Genomic DNA, 17,625 nt, shown 5'->3' on the forward strand with positions numbered 1-17,625 from the left:
GGTTCAGAGGCTCATTTGAGTCAGAAAAAAATGGGTGCAAAAAGGAAACTGGCCCAGACAGCGTGCCCAAGTTTGCACTCCGAGCTGGGAAGATTCGGGGGAAGCCTGGCCCCCAGGGCCTGCTCGTCCTGCACAGCCCCCCTCCTCCTCCGGGGAGCACGGGGCTCCAGTTGGGGCAGGGTAGGACCTCTGGGAGCCTTACCCCCCCACCCCCTGGGGCCAGAGGACTCCCAGACCAGCCAAGGTGCCCCCACCCCTGGGCTTGTTAACAGCCGCTTTTCTGCTCCCACAAGGTGTTTGGTGTTCTGGAGAAGGCCAAGGAGAAGTATGCCGTGGACGACTACTCCGTGAGCCAGATCTCACTGGAGCAGGTCTTCCTGAGCTTCGCCCACCTGCAGCCACCTGCCGAGGACGAGGGGCCATGAGGAGCCAGCAGGCGTGGGGCAAGTGGCCGCACAGGCAGGCGTCCTCCCCCTCCGAGTTCATCTTATCCTGCACCTTTATTTCCAATCACCGTTTTCTATAATGGACGCGAGAATCAAGGCACAGTGGGGACCAGGATGTCGGAGCCCTCACGCTGGGAATCAGCATGCAAACATCTGTGTCCAAGGCAGTGGCCAGAGCCCCTCTCTGGAACTCAGGACCCAGCAAAAGCAGCCCTGCAGCCACGTGCGGGCAAGCCTTGGGGTCTCTGGGCAGAGAGCCCCTCGGGAAGGGGCTGCAGCCGACCTGGGGTTTGCATTTCCTCAAGTGCTCACGAGACGAGCACCAGTAACAGCCCCATATCTGCACACAGCATGGAGCCTCCCAGGGGCGACACGGGGAGCCAGCAGGACAGCGGGCAGCAGGGCTCGCCAGGCTGCCCGGAATGGAGAATGTCGCCTGTGGCCGTCCACAAGGGAGGTGCTGCTTGTGACCACAGTCTGTGGTCTTGGCTTCCGGGGGGCCTGGGAGTCGCTGCTCCACGGAGCATGCTCTTGATGCCAGGCAGGGCTGACCCCACGCCCGGCGCCATCACACCAGCGTCTCCCAGGGTCAGCGGGCTCGGGCAGAGAAGGCAGTCCTTCACGCCCGAGGCTGGCTTCTGGAGAAGCCACAAGCAGGAGGCCAGTTAGGGACCACTGCGGGACCAAGGGACCGTCTACGGAGGATGCACCTGACACGCGGTGACTCTGTCCAGAAAATAAAGTTCGGGAGGGAACATGACCTCGGTCTATATGGAGTGACTTCCAGCGCTCACTGCCAGGAGGTGAAGCAGCCAGGCCGGCAGGTGCCAGAGCGGGTTAAACAGGCCCCCCCGGCAGGTCCGCGGTCCCCACCAGGAGGCACGAGCACAGGGTCAGGGTGGGCTGTGCAGACCCCCGAGGGGCGGGAGGCCTCGGACACCAGGGCCATTCGGGGCTTTAGAAGATTCTTCTTCCGCATCAGCTTCCTTTTTATTTATATGCTCCTATTTCTGACAGTTTTTTTAAGATTTTTAAATTTATTTGAGAGAGTGAGTGTGTGCACAGAGGGAGAGGGAGAAGCAGACTTCCCACCAAGCAGGGAGCCCAATGCGGGGTTCCATCCCAGGACCCTGGGACCATGACCTGAGCCAAAGGCAGACGCTTAACGGCTGAGCCACCCAGGCGCCCCATTTCTTAGTTTCCTAAATTTCCACGATTTGAATCTCTGCTTTCTGTATTCCCTTAGGATTCATAGTTCTAGAGACTTGTTGCATCACTTTAGGACAGTCTCGTGCATTTTTATCAGCCTCCCCAAGCTTAGAACGCTGCAAAGTCTCCAGTAGCTTTCTGTTCCCCTCAGAATTCCTTACACCCTCATCGTTTAGTTCCATGTTATAAAACGTAAGCTCGGGGTGGTTGTGGCCCTGAACGTGCCCCACAGGAAGCAGCTTCTGGGAGGCAGGCCTGCGCCACTTCAGGGTTGCTGGGGTTGGCCGGGCGGTGCGAGGAGGGGCAGAGCCGGTGGCCCCACTGCTCCACGGCCTGAGCTTGCTTTTCAGCCTGTGGGTTAGAGATTTAGAAATCTGGCTTTTTCTTTCCTTTGAGGGCGTGAGGAAAGGCATTCAAGACTGAAGGAACAGCATGTGCGAGGCACACCCACCCTGAATCAGATTGCATTGGTCCAGAGAGAGGTGCTTTGTGTGACGGGACAAGGAGAGAGGGCTGTGGAGACAGGCAGGATGAAAGTGGCCGTGGTCCTGACCAGACCCTTCTTCGGAAGACCACCAGTGGCTGGAGAGAGGGCAGGGCAGGGCTGAGCTGCCGCAATGGGGACCAGGGGGGCCGGTGTGCTGCACAGTCGGTGAGAGCCCATAGGGCCTGGGGTGTCTGTGGGACGAGCGTGGAGCACTGCAGCCAGGCAGGAGGGACCCCAGGAGTCCTGCTGGAAGGGGCATCACCATGTCATGCGCAAGGCTGCTGGACACCCATCACAGGAGCTGAGAATCCTTGAGGAGCCAGGAGTGGGGCCTGAACCCTTTTCTCCCCGAGCCTAGCTGGTATGGTTTGAGCTGAGGCAGCTCCGGGCCCCAAGATGGGGAAGGAACCACGGACAGACACCCCAACAGGAAAGCTGACCTGCTTCATCCCCCATCCCCAGCCCATCCCTCTCCTCCAGGCCTTGGGGCCTTGGGGGCAGGGGGGCGGGGGGGGGGAGGGAGGGGAGGAGGGTGACGACACTCCCAAGGGGCCCGACACCCACGCAAAGGCTGAGGAGGTTTGTGGAAAATCCGGCCCCGTCCAATGGTGTGGCTCAACCCAAACACAGTGGCCCGTCCCTCAGCATGACAGTGCCACTCAGAACGTGGCCTGACGAGAGGAGGGGGCAGATCCTGCTGGGCCAGGCCTGGGCCTCAGGCCGAGCCCTTCCACTGCTCCGCCCTGGGGAAGAATGCCAGGCAGCAGGCCACGGTCCGCTGCCATGTGTCCAGGGGACCCCACCCCCGGCCACAGAAACAGCTCCCGGGGAGCGAAGGCTCAGCCTGCTGGCCGCACACACCAGAAGGCAGGGCCCCAGCAGTTTAAAAAAAGACCGGCGTTTATTTCTCTGCGGAGTACAAAGTCCAGAGAAGGCGGGTCTGGGCGTTGTGTCACCATCAAGGCCTCAGGGAGTCAGATTCTATCTGCCTGCTGTGTCCAGATGGAGACGCCCTTTCAAGGTCCTTTCCCGGGGTCAAGGTGTCCCTGAGGCTCCAGATGGAATGGCAGGAAGCAGGAACAGCAGGAGGGCCCAGCCCCTGGACATCATGTGTGTTTGTGTCTGAGTCACTGCCCCGCACACAGGCGGGGCTGCACCAGGCGCAGTGAGCTGGGACACCAGCTGCGTACCCCAGATAAAAGCCAGGCTCCAGGACACAATCCCAGCCTCCACCACGACTGCAGTGTGCAGACTGGCATCCTCGAGGGGGGCCCCACCAGGCATGCTCTTGTTGCCCGCCTGAGCTGCTAAGACCCCACCTCACTTAGGAAGCTCCACAGCCCAGCAGAAGTGACCCACCCCCCTGCCCACCATGGAGTGTCCTGGCCCTTTGGTTGCAACAACACAGAAAGGCAAACTGGAGTTTTTTGCTGGGCAAATGCCAATCCCAGATATTCAGTACAGGACTCCAGGGGGAGCTGAGGTCAGCTGCATCTCAGGGACCCTCAGCCCAGTCTCAGGAAGCAGCTGACGGACTAAGGCTGATGGAGGAGTGAGCCAAGGCCAGCACCTGGAAGGAAGGCTGGAAGGCGCTGGTCCGAGGGTGGCCACAAGCTGCCTGGGGATGACCATACCCCCCAGGTGAAGGACGACCTGGCCCAGCCTGCCTGGCCTGGACCCACGTGAGCCCAATTCTTTGACCACATAGAGACAGCAATGTCCCAACACCCCAGACCTGATACCTGCAGGGCCAGAGCCTGGAGATGAGGGGCGAGGGTTCCAAGAGACCGGGGGCCAGACCAGCAGGCAGGCTGACTGGTCTGGCTGCTCCATCTACAGGATACCGGAGGCCAGCTGCTGTCCAGCTCCCTTCTGGGGACCAGCGGGACACTGATGGTATAAGCCAGCCAGGTCCTTTGAGACTCCCACTCCCATGCAGACTGGTCAGTGAAGGGCGAGCCACCTGTGCTCACCCAGACCCTGTGGCCACACCAAAAGCCCAAGCCTTACCTGTACACAGAGGGACTTTCCTGGGTAGCCAGCCTGGGCTCCACCTGGGTCCAGAGGGGCTAACCCCCACCCGCTCCTGCATCAAGGAGCTGACCCACAGAGGTTCTAAGAGGTCTCCCCAAACACCAAGATCAGGATTAGGCTGCTCACCCCACCCCACAGCTGAGGCCAGCAGGCCATGTGTGATACCCCACTCTGCAGACACGAGGCCCCTTCCCTGAACCCCAGCTCAGGTCCAACTCCAAACCCCGGAAGATTCAACTCCCTCTCCCGAAGGAGGGAAAGCCACTGGCGTCCCTGCACGAGGGGGCTTAGGGCAGGTGGGCCGAGAGGCTACCCGCGAAGGGTCAACAAGGCAGAGAACTCGGGCCCCACAGCCCCTCAGGAGACCACCAGAAAGCAGGGTGTTTGGCCCTGGAGTCCCATCCCCACCCGACAGGCCCACATGGCCTGGGCCTCAAGCAGGCACGAGGAGGAGCTGAAGCTACAGGGTCGGGCCCGGGGAGCGGGGGCCCTGCCTTCCTTCCTCAACACACAGGGCTGCCCAGGCCCCGCTCCTGGGGCCCGGCCTATACCCCACAGATACTGGTGTCAGATGCCTCCAAGATCGGAGAAGTTCCAAGTCAACTGGCTGTGGATGGCACAACACAGGCCCTGGGAGCAGGGCCAGGGGCCAAGACGGCTCGGCCGCGGTCAACGCTCTGCATGGCCCTCAGCGCACCCGGGGCTGCAGCACACCAGCTTGACTGCTCTGTATCCAGCTCTGGCTGGACCCCACCCTGCCCCCTGTGGCTCCCCCCAGCTCTAGTGTCACTACCCTTGACTTCCCTGGGGCAGAAATGAACACAGGGCTTTGGGCATGAAAACCAGCACAAGCCCCCAAGCTCACTGCTCAGCAACCCCTAGGAGAGTCCAGAGTTGCCTGCTGGCAGGAGGAGGGGGGGAGGTCTGAGGACCGGACACCCCACACCTTGGAGACACAAGCCTGGAGCTGCAGAGGCCTCCCCACAACTCCAGATCCTCACTGGTGGTCTGGCCCTTTAAGACACAGCCTGGGGGCGCCTGGGGGGCTCCATCTGTGAAGCGTCTGCCTTGCGCTCAGGTCATGATCCCAGGGCCCTGGGATGGAGCCCCGCATCGGGCTCCCTGCACAGCAGGAAGCCTGCTTCTCCCTCTCCCACTCCCCCTGCTTGTGTTGCCTCTTTCACTGTGTCTCTTTCTGTCAAAGTAAGTAAAATCTTTAAATAAAAAAAAAAAGACCCAGCCTGGCCACCCAGAAGGACCAGGCTGAGCCTCTTCCTGGGCTCCTTCAGGGTGTACAGGCACTCAGGAGCCCAGGCCTGTAAGAGCCAGCTCCTCTTCTAACGCCTCCCTCAAGGTCACCAAGCCATCACCAGCTCCCTGACCCCACCCAAACCCCTCTGTTGCACTTGGCCAGGCCACCCGTGCCCTTAGCGCAGGGACTATTAGCGACAGGTATTAGTGCTTTCTTGACATGGTTTACAAGGGAATGCAATGCCTACTTGAAGCTCCTAGATGGCCCACCGTGACTTCCAGCACAATCCAGGCTACCACTAAACCGTGTCCCAGGTCACCAGCCTCCAAGGACAGGCACTGCAGAGGCCATCAGGCCCATACAGAACGAAGGCAGAGGGAACATTCTGATTCCAAAGTGAGAGCAGCCCCACATGCCAAGAGGTGGCCCTCGACCCTGGGAAGGAAGAGAGGGGGGCTCAGGACACTGGCAGAACCAGGCCTGGGGCTGGCTGCCAGTCGCCCTGTCTGCAGGAGCCCTGCCCCACCCCCGCCATCAAACCTGGACCAAAGACCTTCAAAGGTCCACAGAGGACCCAGCATCCCAGCCCTCAGCCCCCTGAGCCTTAGTGGGTTGGCACAGGGGTGTAAGAAGGGGAAGCCAGAACTCCTGGAAGGCGGGGCCGGGGGCCTCCAGTTTTAACTTCTTACGTTTCTTCCAAACACATTCTGTTGATCTTCAAAATGCCAAAGACAAGATGCTCAAATTTTAAAGCTCAACAGCTGATAACACACTTGATAACAAAAATCTGTAATATTTAGAAACAAATGTGATTAAATTTATGTGTCTGAATAAATCATGCTTTAGATCTAATATAAAACGTGTTAAAATTTGTATGCATGCCAAGTTACATCACTTTAGCACATTTTAAAAAGCACAGGCGGTTGTCAGCTCAGCTGCTTGTGTCCCTACGCCCCTCTCGCCATGGTGGGGTCACTGGCCTGCTCCCTTCCCACCCTAGGGTGTTGGTGCCGCCCTGGGCAAAGGCTCTGCTGGGTCAAGGCCCTTTAGGCATGCAGAGAGCAATGACTTGCAGACAGCGTCTGCAGCACCGTCCATCCCTCCCTGGACTCTCCTGTCCTTGCCTGGCGGCTAATCCATCTCCAAGTCACCGGGGTTCCTTCCTCCAAAAGAGATCTGCTTGCCATCTGTTGCCTTCTCTTCCTTGATGCACCTACCTGTTCAGACCACGTCTGCGGCAGGGTGCACCCTCCTTCCTCCCACTGAGTCATGGAGTAACGACCGTTTGCCAGACACCGGCCGGGAACGCCGGAGGCACCTCGGTGAACAAAATCCGAAAGCTCTGGCCCGCTGGGTACCGAGATTTACTCTTCCCAGCCTCTTGCCTGGGCTCGGGGCCACTACTTTGCCAGAAGAGTCAGCCTCCCTGCCCGCACTGTCCACCGGCCAGAGGAGTGACGGTTCAGCGCGGGATGCTGCACATGCTCCATGTCGCCCCAGCACCGCTGAACCCCACATTCCTAGCCCCGGCCTGCGAGCCGCCACCCCGGCCTCCCCTCGCTTCTTCCGACGAGCCTCCGCGCCGCTGCACCTGCTAGTCCCTCTGCCGGGCGCGCGCTCCTACTGCGGTCCCAGCCGCAGCGTCACCTCCTCGGAGGCGCTTCCCGCTTCACATCATGTCTTCTACCCTGCCTTTCGCTCCCAGTTGGCGATGGCCGCACTGCCCCCTATCCAGGCTCGGGACCCGGCCGAGCCCCGCTAGCGCAGAAGCGGGGTCCGCACCGTCACTCCGCACACCTCGTGTGGTTTTTAATCTCACCAACCCGTCCCTGCACCTGCCTGGCCCCCTGCGCCCTGCGGGCCCCACGGTCCGCCGCCAGAATCCGCCGCGCCCGCACTGCCCGCACCGCCCACACTGCCCCGCCGCCCCGCGCGCGCTGTAGCGGGATCAAGGGCTGCGAGCCCAGTGCGCGTGCGCAATGGGCGGGGCGGGGCCGCGGCCGCGTTAACTCCCTCCGCGCCGGCCCGGGAACTGCCCGCGCGGCGCGGCCCCCAGCCAACAATCTGCGGGCCCCATGTGGGACGCACCCAGCCGCGGGTAGCCCCAGATACCTCCGCAGGGAAGGATATAGAAGAAGAGTCCCCGACGCGGCTCACCAGAAACGGCCGTGGCCCTTTAACACTCCCCTCGCTCGCTCCCATTGGCTGAGGCGCTTTACGTCATCGCTGCGCGCCCGACAACGGCGCCTTCCCGCTCCCTAATCCTGACGCCAGAGAGGCGCGGGCTTTAGCGGCTGAAGACAGCGGGAGGAGGTTGCGGCGGCGGGAAGATGTAAGTTGGGGGAATCCGACCCCATCCGAGCTTCGGGGGCTGCCCGCAAAGCTCGGCGGGGCGCGTGGTTGGAGCCGGCCCGCCCCTCGGCCTCTCGGTAGGCACGGCAGCCTGGCGGCGCGGCAGCGGGTATGAGAAGAAAGAGTGTGGCCCGGGGCGGGCGGAGTGGGAGGTGCCGAGGCCGCGGCCCGGAAGTGGTCGGGGCCGTGGCGGGCGGAAGGGCGCCTCAGATCGTCCCCCCTCTGCGGCGCGCCCGGCTAGGCCCGCGGGACTCGGAGAAGCCGGGAGCGCGGCTTCCGCCTTCGGGGCTCTGCCGTCGGCGTGGAGACCCAGGCCCGCCACGCCAGGCCCTGCCCTGGAAGCGCTTGCGGCCCGGCGCCTGAACTGGGGAGTTGTGAGTGAACGCGGACGGGGACGGCGGGGGCGGAGATGCTTTGTGGGGTGCCCTGCAGGACCGGCGGACCCTCCCCTCGGGGCCACTAGCTGAGTGGGCCGTGCCCTGGTCGGTGCGAGCCCCTCGGGGACGCGGCCCCCGCTGTCCCTCAGCGCGGCCGCACGGGCTGCCCCAGAAGGGAGGATACGGGAAAGCAAAGTCGTGGCCTTTTCCTCTTAATTTCGCATGACTTGTTCCGAAAATGCACTTTTCAGTGGGGAAGGTGCTCTGAAGATGGGAGCCGAAACGCCATCTGCTCGAGGTTTAACTAACTGTTCTTTCTCTCTCTGGCTGTTGGACGCGCACCTTTCCGGAGGATGGGGGAGGTAACCGAGGTCCTGTGCTGTGACCCCAACTTGTGTGAACAGAGAGCCTCAGTCTCTGCTGTCTAGCACTCGGCCACGCCCGGCAAAGTCCGCTCGCCCTGTGGTTCTTGATGTGTAGAGCTTGAGAATCCCGGTGGTGCTCGTTGTCGCGGGGTACCTTGGGGCAGACCTTTGGGACTGGGGTGGGGCCCGGGAGTGTGCCCTGCAGGTCCGTGTTGCTCAGGCAGGCAGCCCGGGGCCACACTGAGGGGTTTGAGGGGCTTAGTGTGGGGCGGGGGGAGTGTTTTATGAATGAGTTTTTACACCGGTTGAACGTGGAAAAGATGATATTTGGGGTTATGGGCTTTCAGATACTTTACTGAACGTCAGTTTCATCTGTTAACCTTTTTGCTCGGTGGCTACTGGAACATTTTAGGATGTGCTTGTAGCTCACACTGTTTCCGTTGGACAGTGCTGCACGTGGTGATCCCCTAATGGGGTGGCCCAGGGACCCCTGTTGAGCATTCAAGAGGTCATGTGAGACTTTGGGACACCAGAGTTTATGTGGGGGGGAAGCCTCCAAACACGGAGAGACATCTCTTTCTTCTAACATAAGCTAACCTTTACTGAGCCTTAACTAGGTGCCAAGTTTGGTAACTATGGAGGTGTAGGAGCTGTAATTGTCACCGTAATGCTCATGCGAAGTGGAGGCTCAGAAAGGTTATGTGACTTATCCAAGGTCACACAGCAAAGCTTCGAATCAAACAGGCAGGCTGGGTCCACAGATTCTTACCCACTGAACTGTAATTCCTGATTGGTGGCCACTGACCGTGTCTATCCAGTGTTGCTTGCTCAGTACCTGTAGTACCTTATTGTTTTAAGGCAAAACATCTTAAACAATTTTACCAGCCTGGAGAAGAGCAGCAGAAGTGACAGACATTCTGCTTTCTTTTGCTCTAATTTGATTGTCCAAAGCTGGCCTTCTTCCTTGAGTCACGACATTTACTCGGCATTTTGAGCAGCCCTACACGTGTGAAAACAGGATCCCAAGTGGTTGCCTTGTCCGGGTTACTTAGAGGCTGTTGAGGAAGATGAGATAGAAGTAGATGACACCAACATCCTGAGATCTTTGCCTGCAGCTCAAGCAAACTGTAGAAAACTTCCCTGGAAATACTGAAGGTCAAAGATCCCCCAGGAGACAAGGCACGTAATGGATTAGTAGTTTGTTCTAAGTCATATTTACTGAGCACATGCTGCAGTGCGGGCACTTTGTTAGACCCTTACGATCAGTGTCCTCCAATTCCAATGCCTCCCCCCCACATACACACACACACACACACACACACACTTTATTTTGGGCGAAAAATGTAAACATACAGAAAGGTTGAAAGAATTGCACAGTGAATACCTGCATAACCACCACCTAGATCCTACAAGTCGCATTTCTGCCATATTTGCTTTATCATATACCAAACCACCCATCAACATTTTCTGTTGCATTTTGAAGTAAATAGCAGACTTTGGGGTACTTTCCCCATAACACTTCCATATGCATTTCATTAACTGAAGTTCAGCATTTGCAAGGACTGCTTTCTAACTTAACTATTTTACTGCTTTTTCAATGTTCACATGGGACATTTTATATGTTTGCATTTGGGTGTTAAATGTTTTGATGGTGGTACCTGTCACTTTTGAAATGGTTTTTGCTTCCAGTTATCATATATCCAATGTGTCCTACAAGGAAATTGCAGCAGTAAAACAAGAGATCTAATCACACCAGTAATCCTATCAGAAGAGCCACATTTGGCTTTTTTTCTGTTCTGCCTGCAAATGTGGTGGTGTAGTATTTCTAAGGGGATGGTAGAGGGCTTATCATCAAACTAAGAAGTGAAACACGGGTATTGTACCAACTGTAAAACAAGTGACAGGCACCACCACCGTTTCCTTATGGAAAAGACGACAAGGTGAGGTGAGGGTCTGCCTGTGGGGCGGGACTGTCCCTGAGGAAATGGAAGAGGTCCCTGGATGTTCCTGGCTTTGTGGGCGCTCGCTGCTTACTGTGTTCCTTGCCACCACCTCGTGTGCTCACCTTTTGACTGCAAAGTAGATTTGTTGCCTTGCCAACTCGTTCACTCTGTAAATCCTTTTATCTTGTTATTAGGCTGCACTTTGGCGTAAATTGCAATCGATTAGGGATCGTTTCTCAGACTCGAGTTAGAAGTGAGAGTTCAGATAAGTGAGGCCACCATTGCTGCTTTGAACACCTCAGAAGGGGAGAATGGATTTATCAGGAGTGAAAAAGAAGAGCTTGCTAGGAGTCAAAGAAAATAATAAAAAGTCCAGCACTAGGTAATCCTTCTGTCAGATTTTTCTAGTGCTACTTTGGGGGTGCTCGTTACTAGGGACCCTCAGAAAGGGGAAGATTGGAAATGTTTTACATATTACAGTGATGTGTCCTAAGCCACAGATCATTTTGCTCTGGGATCACCTGGGATCTCTGTAGCCCTTTGGATCCCCTCTTTTGGGTAGTGTTGTTTCTGGGTTTGGTCAGAGGGGCATGCGATCTCACACTCCTCCTCACCATCCAGGGCTCCTTCTCCTACCAAACGCAAAGACCGCTCTGATGAGAAGTCCAAGGATCGTTCTAAAGATAAAGGGGCCACCAAGGAGTCAAGTGAGAAGGATCGTGGCAGGGATAAAACTCGGAAGAGGCGCAGCGCTTCCAGTGGTAGCAGCAGCACCAGGTGGGACCCCGCAGGGCAGAGCACTGCGCCAGCCTCTCTTCTGTGGCCACGCCCCTTTCCCTTCTCGAAAGAGCCCAGAGAGTCCTCATTATTTACACAGAAAACACTTTGAGCCCGTTCATCAAGGCCCTAATTATGGCAGAGTGGTTTGGGTCTGCTCTGGTTATATATGGAAGATGGCCTTTGGGTGTTTTCTAGAGGTGTTAACGAATGGGACATCTTGGGGTATGTGTTTCTCTCAAGTGCTTTTTTCTTCAGAGTCATGATTGGGTTGCCCTAGCCTAAAGCTTATTTTTTCTCCAGTTGAAAAGCAGCCTGAGTCCCTCGGTAGTCACCTTCCAGGCTGGGTTGGTGCTTCCGACTTGCCAGACTCTATCTGTACCTCCCAGTAGGTGAGGCTTCTGTATAGCTAGGAAGTGCCCCCTTCCTTCCTTGTCGCTGCACAGTGTGGATGCTGTTTTCTGTCCCCACCTAGGGCTTTGGCCAGGCAGGGGTGGGGTAAATACCATCCCCACTCCCTGAGGAAGGGAGACATTGAGGCTTGAAAACAGGAGGACAGTGGTTTCCTCTTGGGAGCATGAGCACGTGGAGGCTTGTCTGTTCGGAAGAAATGCTCCCATCCACTGTTGCCCATGACACATCTGTCTCATTTGTCAGGTCCCGGTCCAGCTCTACCTCTAGCTCGGGCTCCAGCACCAGCACCGGCTCCAGCAGTGGCTCAAGCTCTTCTTCAGCGTCTAGCCGCTCAGGAAGCTCCAGCACATCCCGTAGTTCCAGCTCCAGCAGCTCCTCTGGCTCGCCAAGTCCTTCTAGGCGCAGGCATGATAACAGGAGGCGCTCCCGCTCCAAGTAAGCTCCCTTCCAGCACCACTTCTCTGCTCAGGAGTGCCCCTAAAACTTGTGAATTATCTGGGAACTTAAGTTTACAAATGGGGGTCTGTAAAGTTATGGTAGTTACTATAGAAGTAGAGCTAAAAAGGAGTCTTTCTATTTTAGTAGGATTTCTGAAGCAGAGATAATATGAATATACATGAACTGGTAGGGAAAGCTTCCTTATAAAAAACTGTCATCGAGGGCGCCTGGGTGGCTCAGTTGGTTAAGCGACTGCCTTCGGCTCAGGTCACGATCCTGGAGTCCTGGGATCGAGTCCCGCATCGGGCTCCCTGCTCGGCAGGGAGTCTGCTTCTCCCTCTGACCCTCCCGACCCTCCCCCCTCTCATGCTCTCTCTCTGTCTCTCTCTCTCTCAAATAAATAAATAAAATCTTTAAAAAAAAAAAAAAAAACTGTCATCGTGGCAGTTAGCAGCCCCACTAAAAGAAATTTTGACTTGACAGAAATTGATTGTTTCTGGTGTTTTGTTTTTTTCAATCAGATCCAAACCACCCAAAAGAGATGAAAAGGAAAGGAAAAGGCGGAGTCCTTCCCCTAAGCCCACCAAAGTACACATCGGTAGGCTCACCAGGAATGTGACTAAGGTGAGGGATCTTGGATCCATCCAATGGACAATAGGGTGTGTCTCTTCTGCAGATATTTTAAATGGAAAACTAGAGAAGCAGGTTTCAGAACTGAGAACATAGGCTCTCAGAGGACTGGCGGGATGGTGCGTCGAGCAGGGTTATTCTGTGTGAGACTTACCCCAGGTGCCGAGGCATAGCTGTTGTGTGGTGACTTCTCAGCTCCCACACGGGTAATTGTGGGTATGCATCAGAGTGACCGTTCTTTCCTCTAGGACCACATCATGGAAATATTCTCCACCTATGGGAAAATTAAAATGATTGACATGCCTGTAGAAAGGATGCATCCCCATCTGTCTAAAGGCTATGCATACGTGGAGTTTGAGAACCCAGACGAAGCCGAGAAGGCACTGAAGCACATGGATGGAGGTGGGTGACCCTGCCAGCCCTCCACTGAGCTCCCTTCTTTGTTCCCTGTGCAAGACCAGCTACCTGCCACACGTAGGGACCTTAGAACTGATTTCCAGTCTGGCTGCACATCACAATCGCCCTGGAGCTCTCTCGGGGTTCCGGTTCTTAACCAGGGGGGGTGTGTTTACTGAACACAAGTTCTATGGGACATTATTCTTGGAAAAAGATCAGCAAATATGAATACATTAGCATTTTTAGAATTTTCCAATCTGTGAAAGCTTAAGGATTAAACGAAGGAATTTTTTTTTTTTTAATAAAGACTACATTAGGAGTATGAATAATGAAGCATTTGGCTTTTATATGGGAGTGTTTCCTTTAATGCTCTGAGAGTCATTTTCTGTTGTGCTAACATTTCAGCGTTTTTAGGATTACTTTGATGAATTCACACATTTTATCCATTTTCCTAAAACTTGTATCTTAACTGTTTGTGACATTTATAGCTGTTCTGTATGGAGCAGAATGGTTTTAACAACAGTTGAACACTTGGGAATAGTTTTGGATGGCCAGTTTCCATTTCGTCTTCAAGTCAGTGTTTTAAGGAGCTTAGAACTTGTCTCTGCCCCAGCTCGATGCTGTTGTAATCTAGACAGCCGAGGCCAAGAACCAGGACTGCCCGTAGCACACTGTGGGCTGCCAGGCCACCTAGGGAGGAGAGTCTGAACACCCCAGAACCTTGGAGGCCCCGTTATACACACAAAAAAAACAGTGCAGCAGTTTGATGGGTAGTTGCCCTTGAGCCCTGGTAGAGCTTGGATACTAGGAAATTTTCCTTACCACCAAGCTAATTCTCTTTCAGTCTGCTTAAATTGTGGCCCATCAGGCTATACACAGCAGCTCTTGACCTTATGAATCACACCTTCATTTTAGAGATCCTCAGTCATGCATCTTTGAGAGTTTGAGCACTTGCTAAAAATCCAAGGACACTTGGCCATATCCAGGGTGTGCAGGGCTGTACATATTCCCCATGTTTTAAGATTCTGGTAGGACTTGAGTGTGTGTCCGCATATTGTGCTGTGCACCATGCGTGGGGGAGCTGGCCAGATTTGTCCTCATTGCTGTATGGTCAGTGCCTGTGAAAATTCCTAATTTGGGCTGGCTTTGGCAGTGGGCCAGGGCAGGACCTTAGGCTGCATTTAGTTAAGTCTTTTGAGTGTGTTCTGAACACAGGTCTACCTGCCCAAGTTATTCCCACAATAGCTTTGCTGTTTTCTTGACGGTAGGAATTGAGAAGATAAAAGAACCCTCCACCCTTCCGGGGCATACAAGGGCTGTGCTTAGTCCCCTGAGCAGTCCCTGGACTGGGGTCAGGGTGCGTGCTCCCCTGGAGTTCCTAGGTCGATGCCTTGCCTTTCTTTGCTCTTTCTTTTTCTGAGGCCCTAAAGATTCCTCAGGCCTCCACCCTTCACTATTCTTACTCAGTTGCATTCACACGCCTGGTTTTTTGGCCTGAGGCACTTTTTCCAAACTCTTAAGACAGACTTGACAGCTGAACCTTGTTTTATTTTGTTCCCTCGCCCCCAGTAGTCTTTTCTTCCTCCTGAACTATGATGCAGTCATAGATTATCCCTCCCACCTCCACCACCAAGCTCTAGAGTCTTGGTCCAGTTATAATGGACACTGCCCTCATGGGGACCCAGCACCCTGAGGCCACCTTCTGGCCACCTGGGAGGTATTGGGTGGGGTATGGCTTTTACAGCAGGGGAGAGGACTGGGCTACCTGGTTGGAGGCCACCTATTTGAGGGCGGTCCCTCTTGAGTTCTTACACTTTACCCCCATCTCAGTCCTGCGGAGCCCCCAAAATGTCCCCACTCCTCTTGCTTGCCCCCTCCCACTGTTCTAGAGGAGGAAGTTCAGGGTCAGGGCACAGACCTTCCCCTCATTGAGTGGATTCAGGTATCGCTTCCTCTTGGAGGTGGTTGTGCATCAGGTGGCCCCGTGCCTCAAGATTGAGTTCCCCATGAGATTCCGTGCTCCCCTACAGATTTCCTGATGAAACCTCCAGTAGTAGTAACTGTGTCAGCATTTCTGTGACAAGCTTAGTTCCCCTGTCCTTGCTTACCAGGCTAGGCCTACATCTGGCACTGGCTGGCCTAGGCTGTGGGGGCTTGTCAGATATTTTGGGACTTGGTCCTTTTTTCAACAGGACAAATCGACGGCCAGGAGATCACTGCCACCGCTGTGCTGGCCCCCTGGCCTCGGCCACCCCCCAGGCGATTCAGCCCTCCGAGGAGGATGCTGCCACCACCTCCCATGTGGCGTCGGTCGCCCCCACGAATGAGAAGAAGGTAGGGCGATTTGGAGTCTTAGAGGGGACTGCTTGGGGCCGGTGTGGATTTGTTTCATTTACAAACACAGTGTGACGGTGATGACTTTGGAACCTTACTCAGCCCTGCCCGCCCCCATGCTGCATGGGGGTCAGGGTGGCTGCTGCTGGAGGGAGGGTCGGGCAGAAGGTGCAGCCCTGCAGGTTGCACCAGGATTCCCTGGAGTACAGTCCCTTTCCCCTTCCCAGCTAAGAAGACAGGAAGGGTAGGGTGCGTGGTTGGCTCAGTGGGAGGAGCGTGGGACTCTTGATTTCAGGGTTGTGGGTTTGAGCCCCACATTGGGTATAGAGACTACTTAAATAAATATTAAAACACACATACACACACACACAGGAAGGGTCAGGAGAGGAGGCTGAGTCCGAGTCCCTTGGCAGAGGCCAGAGCCTGGCCCTCCTCTGCTAGTGGTGTTGAGCTGCCCTTTCCATAGCCCTCAGGAAAGGGGGTCTCCCCCAACAGATCCCCTTTTCCTTCCCAAGGGCTCCGTGTCGGTGCCATCCCCGGAGCCATCCTGACTGAAAGCATTGACTGAAACTGTACAGCATTGTTCCTTCAAGAAGCCAGCTTTGCCCCTGCCGTCCGTGATGCGGAGCGGTGTCTGGGATGTCGGCCTCCATGTGCGATGTGGTCTTTTCTCTTCCCGCAGGTCACGCTCCCCGAGGCGCAGGTCCCCCGTGCGCCGGCGGTCTCGCTCCCCTGGCCGCCGCCGCCACAGGAGCCGTTCCAGCTCCAACTCCTCCCGATAAGCAGGGCCCCCGGAGCTCTGCGCCCTGTGACTTCGATCCCATCCACTTCAGCTTTGTCACTTTTCTAGCCAAAGGAGGGTTGGTTGGAAATTCCTCACTCAGGGCAGGCTTCGAGGACAGCAACTGAGACGTTTCCTCTGAAGGCAGAGTTCCAGAGCAGTGTTCATGGTTTGGGGTTGTGCCTGTAAGCATGCCCTCCAGGTTTCTGGCTAGAAAGCTCCCATATTTCCAGTTCCTAAGAGAGTCCATCCAGTGGCAAAGCCAGCAGGGACAAAGCAGGGCTCCAGGTGGTAGTGTGGCCCCAGCCTGGGGGTGGGGTACCTGTTTCATTTCCACAAATGACTGGGGGCCGGTCGGGGGTCCCGGTCCTGCCATCGCTTGTTGGTCTGCAGGGTCCCTCAGGAAAGGGTGCACCTGGGTGCAGCTGCCGTTCCTGCTCGCCTTGGCCCTGCTCCCCTGATCGGCTCCTCTTCCAGCACCTGCGGTCAAACGGCCCCTGTTAGTTCCAGGAAATGGTTCTGTTTCTACGTGTACTCACGCACGCACATACCCCATGTCTCCCTTCCTCTGAAATTGGTGGGCATAACGAGAGCCAGCTCTGCAGGGTCATCATGGACCACCCCCTGCTGCAGCTGCTGCTCAGGGTGCTCTTGCAGGTTACCTGGGCAACATGTACATTGCTTCTCTTGGCTTTTATTGTACAGTCAGTACTATAAATTTGTTGTTTTGAGTTTTGTAACTTGTAGCATTTTAGGCGCCGTTGTGCTTGTACTTTGTTGTGTAGAGTGAAGGGATTGTGTTGAATAAACAGGATTAGAATACAGTGAGTACTGGCTTCACTGCCTCTTTCCTGTCCTTGGCCACAAACTGTGAGGGAATTAAAAACACAGGACTGCATTCTAGTTTCTTTCCAGAGTCTCTGAGCCAGGAGAGCCGCCGGCGGGCTCCGCGGAGCACCGGCTTGCCGCTGCTGGAGACGTAGAAGAGAAGATTTTACCACCCGTGTGCTGCCTGTTGGGCAGCCGAGGCTGTTCTGCCACTCAGCCATGCTTTTGTGTTGAAGGAAGATGTGGAAACACATCAGACGTTAAAAACTAAAGTCTCAGCCACTCACTGTGTGGACTGGACGGTCAGCACCAGGCAGCGTCCTGGCAGGTAGCACACAGGCTTCCTGCTCCCCCCAGCTCATCCTGCTGCCTGGAGGGGCTCCTGCCAGGAGTGTGGGCACCTGCTGCCCAGCTGCGGAAGGGGAAGGTGCATGGGCTGCTCTTAGCGCCATGCCTGCCTCAACTACCCGCTTGATTCCGGTGCCCCTCCGCGCCCGCGGCCGAGGCGGAGCTCACACGGGAGGCAGCCGGTAGCCCCCCATCTTAGTACTGCAGTCTCTGC

The 17,625-nt window shown here is 56.0% G+C and overlaps 2 protein-coding genes and 1 long non-coding RNA gene across 4 annotated transcripts in view; 2 read left to right on the forward strand and 1 right to left on the reverse strand.

Annotated features, from left to right (window-relative positions):
• ABCA3 (ATP binding cassette subfamily A member 3) overlaps nt 1–1,206 on the forward strand; it is a 38,094-nt gene extending 36,888 nt beyond the window's left edge. Inside the window, exons 32-33 of the mRNA XM_081818889.1 lie at nt 137–180; nt 273–1,206. Coding sequence (XP_081675015.1) covers nt 137–180; nt 273–425 — 197 coding nt within the window. The 3' untranslated portion in view covers nt 426–1,206. The remainder of the gene's footprint in view (nt 1–136; nt 181–272) is intronic.
• A 1,818-nt stretch (nt 1,207–3,024) lies between these two features.
• Nucleotides 3,025–7,703, reverse strand: LOC145721606 (uncharacterized). Its single transcript, XR_014145402.1, has 2 exons — nt 7,586–7,703; nt 3,025–3,241 (listed from the first exon to the last, which is right to left on the reverse strand). It is a non-coding gene; the product is annotated as an uncharacterized LOC145721606 (long non-coding RNA).
• RNPS1 (RNA binding protein with serine rich domain 1) lies at nt 7,664–17,063 on the forward strand. Of its 2 annotated transcripts, none has more exons than XM_081820270.1 (8): nt 7,664–7,760; nt 10,660–10,847; nt 11,087–11,242; nt 11,900–12,091; nt 12,616–12,718; nt 12,973–13,126; nt 15,313–15,454; nt 16,137–17,063. In XM_081820270.1, the coding sequence occupies exons 2-8, from the start codon at nt 10,777–10,779 to the stop codon at nt 16,234–16,236; spliced, it is 918 nt and encodes a 305-aa protein (XP_081676396.1). In that variant the 5' UTR covers nt 7,664–7,760; nt 10,660–10,776; the 3' UTR covers nt 16,237–17,063. The 2 variants fall into 2 exon arrangements, with proteins under 2 accessions (XP_081676396.1, XP_081676397.1); XM_081820271.1 differs by lacking the exon at nt 16,137–17,063 and adding an exon at nt 15,970–16,108.
• The last annotated feature ends 562 nt before the right edge of the window (nt 17,064–17,625 follow it).

Source organism: Leptonychotes weddellii, chromosome 5 (assembly GCF_054177405.1).
Source record: "Leptonychotes weddellii isolate Sample4059 chromosome 5, ASM5417740v2, whole genome shotgun sequence".
Classification (NCBI taxonomy): domain Eukaryota; kingdom Metazoa; phylum Chordata; class Mammalia; order Carnivora; family Phocidae; genus Leptonychotes; species Leptonychotes weddellii.

Excerpts from the sequence above, each read along its gene's own strand:
- RNPS1 (XM_081820270.1), top strand. The coding sequence starts at position 10,777 with ATGGATTTATCAGGAGTGAAAAAGAAGAGCTTGCTAGGAGTCAAAGAA. Across the intron at positions 12,092-12,615 it reads AGGAGGCGCTCCCGCTCCAA|ATCCAAACCACCCAAAAGAG; the intron begins GTAAGCTCCCTT and ends TTTTTCAATCAG. Across the intron at positions 12,719-12,972 it reads TCACCAGGAATGTGACTAAG|GACCACATCATGGAAATATT; the intron begins GTGAGGGATCTT and ends TCTTTCCTCTAG.